The sequence below is a fragment of the Suncus etruscus genome, chromosome X, assembly GCF_024139225.1.
Source record: "Suncus etruscus isolate mSunEtr1 chromosome X, mSunEtr1.pri.cur, whole genome shotgun sequence".
NCBI classification, from domain to species: domain Eukaryota; kingdom Metazoa; phylum Chordata; class Mammalia; order Eulipotyphla; family Soricidae; genus Suncus; species Suncus etruscus.
Window position 1 is genome coordinate 125,876,490 of NC_064868.1, and position 12,703 is coordinate 125,889,192.

General features: G+C 43.5%; 1 protein-coding gene across 1 annotated transcript; it reads right to left on the reverse strand.

The window, feature by feature from the left end:
- Positions 1–740: 740 nt before the first annotated feature.
- Positions 741–2,496, reverse strand: LOC125999514 (heterogeneous nuclear ribonucleoprotein L-like). Its single transcript, XM_049767583.1, has 2 exons — positions 1,017–2,496; positions 741–930 (listed from the first exon to the last, which is right to left on the reverse strand). Exons 1-2 carry the CDS (start codon positions 2,494–2,496, stop codon positions 776–778), a joined length of 1,635 nt encoding a protein of 544 aa, XP_049623540.1. The 3' UTR covers positions 741–775.
- Between the last annotated feature and the right edge of the window lie 10,207 nt (positions 2,497–12,703).

The following is a 12,703-nucleotide window of genomic DNA, read 5'->3' on the forward strand; positions in this document are numbered from 1 at the left end:
ATCAAATCACATGCGACAACTGAAGAGGAACACATTAGCCAACCTGTGGACACTTTATAAAACCTTTGAACTGGAAACAGAAACAAAGGTACAAGGGTACAAACGCAACATGACAATATTAAGAAAACCTCCCATTTAAAGACGTCTGAGTGCGGACCGTGGACGCGAACCCGTGTTAGCCTTTCAGAAATATAGAATCGGCGACATCTGTAGTAGTTAAAATTCCATCTGTGCAGAGTCATTCTCAGACTCAGTTAAAACAATAAATACAAGGCGTTCTATTTACTACGGATAGCTGCAACATCAGCACAATGTCTAAATGTGTAGTAGGAATTCTCGAATACTCAGATGGGACACTGTGCCCTGCATTCCTCTCATACACAGTGAAACAATAGTTGCAGATAAGTAGCATCGAGAATGCAAATCTATTCTCAGCGTGGAAGGGAAAGCGCAAGATTAGAAATCATACGTATCTGTCATCTACAGGGAAGTCGTGTAGAGAGCCTACCAGGGGGATGGCATTCTAGTCTAAGTGAAAACGACTCTGTGGGTATTCTAGTCTAAGTGAAAACGACTCTGTGTAAGCTGACGACAAACTTACCCAAGGCAAAATATGTTTATTGCAGAACAGAATATTCAAATCCAAGTAAGCAAGGCAACCTCAGATCGACCATTTTAAAATGGTCTTCTTTTAAAATGAAGTAGAGCTTTAGAACTAGAGTAGTAGAGTAGAGGAGAGGGATCATAAATTCTAACGTGCTCTTCTCGCCTCTTCTTATAAATGGGATGACTTAGAAAAGCAAAGTTTCAACGTGTAGGGATTGGAAGCATTCGGGACCCGGATCTGGTAGTGATGAAGCGCCGTCAGGGCCTCCACCGCATCGGTCTTGCATTCCCACTCCAGGAGCCCAGAGAGTGTCTTGGCAGAAGCTGAAGCAAACAGAAGCCGGTTAGTAGCTGCGCTTGGATCAATTACCCAGGCAACGGAAGTTCCCACGAGAGCGAGCCCAACTTACGTTTCACGTCGAACACCTTGTACTTGATGAAGGTGGGAACCTCGTGGTCGTTGCACAACTTGGTGAAGGTCTCTTCGGTGACACACAGGGGGACGTTGTAATAATGCAGCACACACGAGGGCGGCTGGATGATGTTCTTGGCTGCCTGGCCGGCGCTGGTAAAGCTGTTGTTTCTGCTCATCGCGAAATCCTTATAGCTGCTCGTCCCATCCTCCAGTCGGAATGTCTCACTTGGAAACACCGAATGCTGCTTAGACACGTAGACGTTGAGCCTTTTCCCGAACAACTGGACGTTGTTGAGGTGCGCCACGGCTCTTTCCACAGCACGCTCGTCGCCCATCTCTACCAGCGCCGTCCCGGGAATGGTCTTCATGAACTTCACCTTTTCAATATTTCCGTACAAGCAGAACAGGTTGAAGACCCTCGAGCAGTTCATCTTCAAGGGATGCAGGCCGCTGACCATCGCCACTGAGCCCGAGGGCTTCCCTCCGTGCACGTAGGAGGAAGAGGCCTGCGGCAGCGGGTACGCCACAAGTGCAGGGGTATGGCGGGAGCCCATTCTGTAGCGGCTGGGCAGAGGCAGCAATGGGCCGTGGGAGCCAGAGCCATCGTGTCTACACGAAGAAGCATGCTCTCCCAGGATGGCTTGTCTCTGGCGACCCTTTCCTCTCTCTGGGCTGCTCAGGTACGGCTTGGTGTAGTCCCAGCTGTCCTTGTCGTTCCTAATCACGTTGAGACGCGTTGGCCTGGCATATTCGATCTTCAGTGTGCAGCACCCAGCATAGATGTCTGCTCCGTTGAGTGCCGCCTTAGCTTTCTGGGCGCAGAGGATGGATTCAAACTCGACCATTGCTTGGATCCCGTTTCTCTTGAAGATGACAATGCGTTGCACTTTTCCCACAGGGTTGCACAGGGTATATAAAACATCCACGGTGATGGGATAAAGGGGGTTCTGGATGGACAGCAGAAGGACCTTGTTGGCCCCCGAGGGGTCGTCCGTGCTCCCGGGCCGCGTGATCCTCTTGCTGGTGGAGTAGTCGAAGAAGGCCCGCCGGCCGGCGATGCGCAAGGGCTCCTCGGCCGCGAAGGTCACGCACTCCTTGGCGCTGTGGATGTTCTCGAACTCCACCAGGGCCTGCCGCCTGAAGGGCATCATCACCACGTAGCAGACGGTCCCAAATTTCTGCAGGGCCTCCACGACGTCGGCTTCCACCACAGACGCACAGAGCCCTCGGACGTGGACGACGGGCGACACGGACACTTTGTGGCGGGCAAAGTCCCGGCCTCCTCTGCCTTCGCCTCCGCTGCCTCTGCCGCTGCCATCGCCCCCGCCCCAGGGCGCCGCTTCGCTCCGGGCGTCGCTGGCCTCGTGGAGCACGTAGTCGATCTCGGCCTCCTCGGTCTTGAGGCGCTTGGCCTGGCTCTCGTAGGCGCGCTCCTCGCCCGGCGCCTCCCGCGGCAGCGACGACCACGACGACATGGCGAAGGCGCTCCCCGCCGCCCGCCACTTCCGCTCCCCGCCGCCGCCACTTCCGCTCGACGCCGCAGCCACTTCCGCTCGCCTCGGACTGCCCTGCCAGGCCTGGCCTGGCCCGGCCCAGCCCGAGCCTCCCTAGAGGTCTGTTTTTCACATCCAGATCGGAGCAGAAGTCTTCCATACGCCACAAAAACACCAAGGGGAGAGTAAATGAACGTGAAAGGAGTCTATAGATAATCCCATGACAATATACCCCAATGGTAGAGAAACCCTGTATCTCTTAGGCCAAGGGGATTCCCGTTTCCGATGACCCCAATATTTACTGTGCCTATGCAAGGGGGGAGAGACAAAAAAACACTAAATAATCCTTCTTTTTCTTTTTCTTTTAATTTTTATTATTTTTTATCTAGTTTTCTTCGATTTCTTTGTTTTGGTGTAGATTTTGAAGTTATATATTATATATATAATATGTATTATATATTTACTGTTTTTCTTCTTTTCTCTTCTTCCTCCTGGCGCCTTGTCATATTTCGTATCTCAAGACCACGACAACTATGTGGTGCATACTTTTTCTGCCACAGTGCTCACTGGATATCTTATTGGATTCCTCTTTTTGAACTGCTGTGGTGTTTCACCCTCTTCTTTTCCCCTTCGTCCCTCAAACCACGGATGAGAGCCTCTAGAATGACTCTGTTCACAGTCGGCGTAGTCGATTTTTACCCCCAATATATGAACTTTCTCTTCCTCAAACAAAACCACATAACTTGAACTTTCTAGTCCCACCTCCCAATTAGAGAGGGTAGTAATGGAGGCACCAAGACCAAACAGTTATAAGACCACTAAGTAATAAACTGGACACAGAAGGGACCACGCAGTCTAGCACCCCCTGGGGGGGGTGGGGAGAGTGGAGGATATGGGAGGCAGGATGGGAGCGGTTGTGGGAGGACAAATCGGTGGTGAGAACTCCCCAGATTCAATGTAAACATGTACATGGAATATCACTGTGAACCATATGTAAGCCACTATAATTACAATAAATATTACATTTTAAAAAAGTGGTGAGAGACTATACCATGAAAACTTCAAAACACTTAATAAAGAAATGGAAGAAAACCCATAAAAATGGAAAAATCATTCCATACAAATATATAGGAAGAATCAATATTTTAAAAAGACCATCTTACCTGTACTACTATAAACCTTCACTGCAATCCTTATCCAAATTCAAGCAGTGCTATTCAAGGATTTAGAAAAATTTATTATAACGATTGCAAGGAATAATAAAAGATATCAGATAGCCAACACATTTCTGAAAAAATAAACTGGCTCTGATTTGAAGCCATCATACAAACCCATAGCGATCAGAACAGCAAGATATTAAATAAAGGCAGACCTTCTGAACAATGAGTCAGAAATGAATAGCAAAGAACAAATTTCTAAGTATATGATGAAAAAAATTTTAGAAAGGAGAATATGAAGTAAAATAAAGACAGACTCTTCACCATACATGAAGCACAATAAGTTACCCTGTGTAAGAAATTAAGGCTAGATATGTATTTCCTATCTTAAAAATTAACTCATAGTGGATCATAAACCTCGAGATCAGACATGAATCTAAAATTACATTTATCAAGCATGGCAGAACACTCCAAGTTATGGCTCCAGGAGTCTTCAACAATATGCTGTCCATTTCAATGGCTTCAAAAGCAAAAGTAAAAAAGTCAGACTATCAAATTCGAATGTTTTATTATAGTGAAAGAAACACAGGCTAAAACTAACAGACAGTTGACTAGGAGGAATATATTTGTAAGCAACATATCAAAAATAAAGGATATACAAAGTAATGACAGACATTAACTCCCTAATTCATTTTTTCAGTGTCATCTTCATAAAAATGGCATTTTATTGGAACCATTGTGATCCACAAAGTCCTTTACAGTTGAATTTCAGATATACAGTGAGTTAGGGCCATTCCCACCCTCTGTGTCAAACTCTCTCCACCAATGAACCCAGACTGCATCCTATACCACCACCCTTTGCCCCCTGGCCTGCCAGTATAACAAGCCCATTTAAGTTTAGATCCTTAAAATTTAGGTCTCTCGATTCTATTGTCATTGTCTTTGGCTTGGATACTTAGTTCTGTCCTTAATTTTTCTCCACCAGTGCATCTGAGACCACTTGGCCCTTGGCCCCCAGCCTTTCTTTATCCTTTCTTTTTAGTTTTATAGAAAAAATGTGGAAATATGTGGTAAAACAAGGTAATTCATGTTCCGAGGTTCTATAAAAAATGTAGGAGCCCCATTTTAAAAGATAAGAAATAAAAAAAAGAAAAACAAGAAAAAAGAAAAGAAAAAAGAGTATGTTTTTTTTTTTGAGTATGTGCAGCAGAAAATGAGAAAAAGAAAAAAATTTGGCCTAAAAACAGGGAGCTCCTACCCATGAAGAATCCTGCCATAAGACCACCTACAAGCTCTGGACATATTAAATTGTAACCACAAAGACTTTCTTTGTGGTCCCAGTTAAAGGTATTCTCAATCACAGTTGTCACAGTTAGGTTTCTGTAGTTAGAGATCCTGGTTATGGCACAGATCCTTTGTCTAAGGCAGAGTGTCAGGAAGCATCTTCTGGTTTCATCTCACCATTAGGTGGCAATGCAGGGAACCCGCCCTAAAGGCATGTTGTTGCTGTTTCCAAGTCGTCACGATGTCATGGGAACCTACTCTGGTGCAAATAAGTGTCAGGGCAGCATGAGGGCCTGCCCTGATAGGAGTCCGATTCCTGGTACTGGTGAGAAAAAACATGCCAGTTGTAAAGATGGAGTCCAAGGTTCTGGAGTGAATATGGCTAAAGTCTAATCAATTGAAGTCTGTCAAGTCACTATGACAAATGTTCAAAGTGAAAAGCCCCTGCAATATAAAATGTATTAATTATTATCCCTATTAGATAAGAACTTCTTTCTATGCATCAGATTTCCCGATTTTAATGTGTCTGTGCAAAAAGGAACAATGCCACATGATATTACTGGTGCATATGGGAGTAAAAACAACAAGTTAAACAATCCCTCTCACCTGGTTCTAACATGAACTCAGAAACCAAGAGAAACATGTTTACTAGAATTTCTACTAAACAGATCCAAAAAATGCAATGGGGAAAAATACCTCTACATAGGGAAATAGACCATAGGAATTATATCTATTAAGGAAATGCATCCAAAGAAATATACAAGGTAGATGTACGTGTCCCCATTATGTATTTTGCAATAGTATGGGGGGGCAATAAAATCCAGAGCACAGCTCCAGCCTGCAACATAGTGCTGTGTAGTTTGAAAAACAGCTGCCAGAAGTAACATATCAGGAACTGTCCTCTGGCTGGGGATTTCACAAAAACCCAATCTGGTAGCAGAAACAGTCCACAGCTAAGGGAGGTGGTAAATAAGGGGCCACTGATAGCAAATCAGCAGCTACTCGGGCTGAGGCAAGGTGGGCTGGGAATCTGTCTTTTTGCTATGGAAGTTGTTTGGCAACTGGTTATGAACTGAGGGTAAAAAGGGTTAAATGGGGAGAGTGAAGGACTGGAAAAGAATTTCCAAGGTGATAAGTGAGGGGGAGGAGGAGTTATATAAAACAGGGGGGAAATACAACAGAGACAGACATTATGTATATTACAAACTAACATAAGACAGGCCTTGAGGTGGCCAACACACACAGGATCGATAAATGTTTTACAGTTGAAAAGCTGGCCCAGGTGAGCTTAGAAAATAGAACACTTCAAAATAGAAAGCGTGCAAGTAAAGGTTTTCCATTTTTAGGCCAAATATCATTGGTGAGGGTAAACTTTACTGAAGACAGGCTTCCTGGGTTCGCTTGTATAAAACATTCTTAAAAAAAATCATAATTTTCAAGTCTGAAAAACTAAGCAATATGGTAACGAGCACTGTAAGAGGAGTCTACTCCATGAAGTATTATCTAGCAAGGGTTGAGTATCCAGGTTCCTTTTCTATAGGAAACTGAACTCATGAGCATTATGGAAAACAATATGGAGATTTCTCAAAAAACTGGAAATCGAGCTCCCATACGATCCAACTATACCACTCCGAGGGATATACCCGAGGAACACAAAAACCCAACACAAAAAGCCTTCTGCAACCTATAATTCATTGCAGCACTATTTACAATAGCTACACTCTGGAAACAGATGCCCAACAACAGATAAGTGGCTAAAGCAACTGTGGTTCATATACACAGTGGAACGTTATGCAGCCATCAGGAGAGATGAAGTCATGAAATTTTCCTATACATGGATGGATCTGGAGTCTGTTATGTTGAGTGAAGTAAGGCAGAGGGAGAGAGATAGGCACAGAGTAGTCTTACTCATCTATGGGATTTAAGGAAAAAGACACTGTTATAATTATACCTGTTGTGTATGTAAACCATTTAATGGGATTATTATGTTACTGACCCTACCCTGATAGGTGATTGTGCCCTACCCTCGGGTGTGACCTGGCATTCTGATCCCACCCTAGGGTGGTACCTGATTCTGCTCCCAGCATTGGGTGGTTCCTGATCCCACCATTGGGTGGTACCTGATTCTGAGGCATAAAAGCAAGGGTCTATGGAAGGCGAAAGGCTTTTTTCCTGAGGCCTATTCTTAGGCCTTTTGGCTTCTGACTCTTCTCGGAATAAAGAGCTGTTTTCGGAAGCCTGACTGCCTGTTGGCTTTCTTCCTGCCGCATTCTCCTCAGAACCACTGGCTGAACAGGGTAATAGAGATGTGGTCCGAGCTGGAGGAGAAAGGCCTCCTCCTACATCCCTCCATCAGTCAACCTCTTCAGGGGCTGAGTTGCAAGAAATAGCCAGAGACAATAGAGAGGATGGCTGGAAGGACCAGCCCATGATATGAAGCTTACAGAAAGGAATGATAAGCAGAGTTAGAGAAATAACTACGCTGTCAACTACTATGACAATGATAAAGAGAAATACAATGCTTGTCTCAAAGACAGGCAGGGGAACGGGGAGGAGAGAAATTGGGACATTGGTGGATAGAAATTTGCACTGGTGAAGGTGGTGGGTGTACATGTTATGGGTGATACAAAGCTACAAACATATTTGTATCCATGGTTAGTTGGGTTTTTCGTTTTTTTCTTTTGTTTTGTTTGGGTTTGGGGCCACACCTCGTGACTCTCAGGGGTTACTCCTGGCTCTGCATTCAGAAATCGCTCCTGGAAGGGGAACCATATGATCCATCCTAGGTCAGCTGCATGCAAGATTAATGCACTACCAGTTGTGCAACCTCTCTGGCCCTATTTATTTATTTTTATTTTTCTACTTTTCTACATATTTTTTTAATAAATCTTTATTTAAGTACCATGATTCCAAGCATGTTTGCACTTGGGTTTTATTCATAAACAGAATACCGCCCTTCACTAGTGCAACATTCCCACAACCAATATCCCCGCTCCTAGCCCACCTCTGCCTGTATTGTCTCTGAGCGTTATTACAGTAATGTCTTTCATTTATCTTAAAACTCATAGATGAGTGAGACTATCTTATGTCTATCTCTCTCCCTTTGACTTCTTTCACTCAACATAATAGATTCCATGTTCCTAGGGTATATGCTGTTACACGCCACTCAGGAAGGGCACACACATTAAAAGTGTTGCACTCCTGAAAAAGAATTATTTGCCAAAAGGCCCGCTTAGTGAAGTCAATCATTTGACCCTTTGCGTGGATCATTGGCAGTAATTCCAACATGGCTGTAACATTACATCCTTTCTCTATTTGGCCATTATAGAAATTCAGCTCTTCTAAACAAAGAAAGGACAGTGCCCAAAAGCCTGCCAAAAGTCTCATGCTGAGAGCTCCTTTGTGATCTCTCTCTCCCTCATTTTCTTAAAGGTATCTGGTTTCTCCTTACCTGTCTCTTCACATGCTAATTCTAGCTCTGATCTCATTGGTTTATCCCCTTTTTCCTTTCTCCCTGGCTAAGCCCCAAATATCCCTCTATTTAAGGCCCAATAAAGCTCTGGCCTTGCTCTCTCTGGCCTCACCTCTTGTTTTCACCATGTAATTCTGTGTGGTCTCATTTATTTCATATTTCATAATTCATTATTCCATATTCGCCTTTTCGTGCTCCCGCTTGACTCTCAGTGGGAAAATGAACTCACTAAGGTTATGCTTAGGAACTTTTTATCTCATCAGGATAAAACAGTCCGCAGCAATATCCCTAGGAGTGGTATAGCTGGATCATATGGGAGTTCAATTTCCAGATTTTTGAGGAATCTTCCTATGTTTCCATAAAGGCTGGACTAAACAGCATTCCCACCAACAGTGAATAATAGTTCAGTACTTGACATACCATATGCATCCCAAGCACTTCCAGGATTGATTTCTGAGCACAGAGTCAGGAGAAGGAAAACCAGTGAGCACCGTTGAGTGTGCTCTTCCCCCAAAATAAAAAAGTAGAACTTAGTCAACACTGGTTTCAAAGCATTCCAAAAACTGACAGCATGGATTTACTATATTAAATGACTATCCAGAATAATTAATCAACACTCATCAGCTGCCCAAATCCAATCATTGACCCAATCTATGTAAATTGTCAAGCAATAATTCTGTTATTAGAAGAAAGAATTATTATTTTTTTTGGTTTTGGGGCCACACGATGCTTAGGGGTTACTACTGGCTGTCTGCTCAGAAATAGCTCCTGGCAGGCAAGGGGACCATATGGGACACCGGGATTCGAACTAACCACCTTTGGTCCTGTATCGGCTGCTTGCAAGGCAAACACTGCTGTGCTATCTCTCCGGGCCCAGAAAGAATTATTAAAAAAATCTTACAATGAGCTGAGTAGGCTAATTGCATATGATAATCAGGAGAAAAAAATGAAAGACATTCGGTGGCAGAAACATAGCATAGAGGTAGGGCATTTGCCTTGCATGCAGAAGGAAAGCAGTTCATATTCTGGCATCCCATACGGTCCCCCGAGCCTGCCAAGAGCAATTTTCAAGAGTAAAGTCAGGAGGTGTGGCCCAAAAATAACAAAACTTTTATTTTTAAAAATGAAAGACATTTTTTTTTTTTTGGTTTTTGGGCCACACCCGGTAATGCTCAGGGGTTACTCCTGGCTATGTGCTCAGAAGTTGCTCCTGGCTTGGGGGACCATATGGGACACCGGGGGATCGAACCGCGGTCCGTCCAAGGCTAGCGCAGGCAAGGCAGGCACCTTACCTTTAGCGCCACCGCCCGGCCCCCATGAAAGACATTTTGTACGCCCAGGAGAAACCTAGAGTTAAATTTCTTACCAGTCATTTATCCAGAGATAGAACTGATGCTTACATTATATTGTGAAACTAAGTACTGAGAAAAAGATGAGCCTCTATTATTAGACATTAGTCCCTAAAAATCTCCAAGGTCAAAACAACCACAACTTTCCCTCTCAACCTCCCCAATGCCCTCTTCTCTTTCACACACACTCTCCCTCAGCTGACTCTGGGGCAAGGTCTCTTTCTTTTCGGATATTGTGTTTTGCACTACTGTTAATGAAGGGGTGCCATGTGGCCAACGGGTTACATGCGTGTCCCTTTTCTAGTAGACCCTTCTCTATTAACTGCACTATTGACACTGGCGGCAGGAAATGTGGACTGGTGAAGGTTTTAATACAGTGTATGACTATCAATCAACCATGAGCAACTTTAACTGTGAAAAATCCTGTTGAATAAACAACCTTATAATGACGGTGTTTAAATAAAACTAAAAAGCCAATCATAAGGGAAAACAAACATAACAGTATACAAATGAAAAATGCTAACATGTGACCAACAGGAAGCATCCTAGTGATTAGATTGCCACGGCCTTAATGTGATGAACTTTAAAAATACTTGCTGATTATTTTCACAGGATGCTATATTAGTGAAACTGTTTCAAATATCATGGTGTTTGCTCTTAATGCAGCTACTAACTCTTCTCAATGTCCCTGGTAACAAAAGAAAATGCTTCATCTGTAGGAATCAGCTATTGTACTGGGTGTACGGTCAGTTTGTTCCCTTGCTTGCGACCCTGGAAGCTATCTTGTCACCTGACGAGTCCCTGTGACATTCTTTGCAGCTGAGGCAGACACACAGTAAAGGAGGCTCCTCCAACCCATAGCAATGAGTTCTTTACATTGCTATTATGAGCATTACTCTCAAGACCCCTCTTGTGCACACAGTGACTAAGGCCTGGTAATAATTCTGCCAGATAAGAACTTCACTGCCACTGCAGGCCCAGTAAAGATGGATCCCACACCCAAAGAAGCTCTACCAGGAACGGCATATCAAAGACCACCAACTACTCCCAACTCTTCTCCTAACAATTACCTAGCAGCAAACCTAAGTAAGCCTCAAATGGGCCACAGACCTAAGGAATCCTAACATAGCTTAAGAGGGGAAGCCCTAAAAAAGCAAACTTAGAACAAAGGAGGTGCACACATGTGTTATCAGTTTATACAAATGATACTTTTATGATTATGTCCACATCTCTCTCCTCTTGACATGAGTACTTCTATAACTTTCGTGCTTTGACCCTCGACTGTGTACTAACATTTTTCTGCCTTTGGAGAAGCCCAGTTTTCTCCTGATCCTGTTACTCTCTTTCATGCTCGTCCTCTCCCTACATTTCTTCAGAAATTCCAACTAGAGCCCATTTTCCTGTTTTCATTTCATTACTTGTTCTCTTCCTGAAATTCTTTTCTGGAAGAAAGGTGATAGACATGAAGTGCCTGGGTAAGGCCTAGGACTCACAAAGAGTGAGGCTCAAAGTCCTACATTTCCCCCCAGACATGTACCTGGATGACCGAGATAGACAGAGATAAACGTATAGATTTCCTCATTGGGGCTTCTGCCTCTCTTCTTCCCACTTCAGGAAGGTCACCTGGAGACGCACCAAGATCATCACAACCAACTCTCCTGCACAGAACTCTAAGGTGCAAATCTTATTTGCTTAATTGTGGTGAATGACCAACTCTACGGGAGCGTATTCCTTATAGTACAAAATTACACGTGTCCATCATAAATTGTCTTTAACATTCCCATTTATCATGACATGTACCAGAGGAGTCTAGAACAAGAATAATATTTTCATATGAAACTAAAGCTGCTGAATCAACCTGACATTATTTCAGAGTGCCAAAGCATCAAATTCATCTGATCCCATATAACTAACAAATTTGAGACTTCATAGAGACCTTTAACTCAAGTATGCCCAATTGTAATCCTGATGCTTTATAGACTCTTCAAATGGTGTGATTTTAAATCAAAATTAGGCTTTAGAAGCTGTCCCTTTGTTCACCTGGCACTACATAAGCTAGTTCTACAAATACCTCCCTTTATTTGCTAGCAGTAAATAGGTCTATGGAGTATCTCTCAAATGGAGCCAATAATGTATAGTATTGAAATAGTACCTGAGGGGCTGGAGCAGTGGCACAGGCTGGAAGGTGTCTGCCTTGAGGGCACTAACCACGGACAGACAGCGGTTCGATCCCCCGGCGTCCCATCTGGTCCCCCAAGCCAGGAGGGATTTCTGAGCGCAGAGCCAGGAGTAACCCCTGAGATTCAAGGGGTGTGGCCGAAAAACAAACAAACAAAAGGAGTCACCTGAAACATTTCAGTTTGTTTCTTCAGCTCAGTGGAGACAATATAACTGGTAATGTCTATCTCAAAAAGATAATGAGAGTACATTCATTCTGCTTACTAAAACGTAGCAATAAGGAGGCAGAGAAGTAGCCAGTGAGATATTTTTGAAGTAGATAGGAGCAATTCTCCTTGAGAGAAAGGAAGTTGTGAGTGCAACAGAAAGAACAGCAAGACTAGTTTAAGTTTAGCATTACTCAGGTTTCATATTAATTAAACTATGGTACAATGAGAATCACATATAGAAATAAATTCTGGAGGTAACATAAAAGACAAATACCAAACTGTGAATTTAAATGTGATGATGGAAGTAATGGCTGGAAACAAAAGAAGTTAAACAACAGCATGAGTGTCTGGAGAGAGTACAGTGGGTAGGGTGCTGTCTTTACATGCAGATGGCCTTGGTTTAGTCCTTAGCACTACATATGTTCCCATGAGCCCCTTTGGGAGATACAACAACACAGAGATAGAAAGTAAAGGATATATTCAAAATCAGAGCGAACCAAACAAAAAATAAGAAATGTGACCATATGTATCCTACAGAGC

What these genes read in the sequence shown, in the direction of transcription:
- LOC125999514 (XM_049767583.1), bottom strand. Translation starts at nt 2,496, where the DNA reads ATGTCGTCGTGGTCGTCGCTGCCGCGGGAGGCGCCGGGCGAGGAGCGC. An exon ending in CAAGGTGTTCGACGTGAAAC is followed by an intron (nt 931 to 1,016) that starts GTAAGTTGGGCT and finishes TGTTTGCTTCAG; the next exon opens with CTTCTGCCAAGACACTCTCT.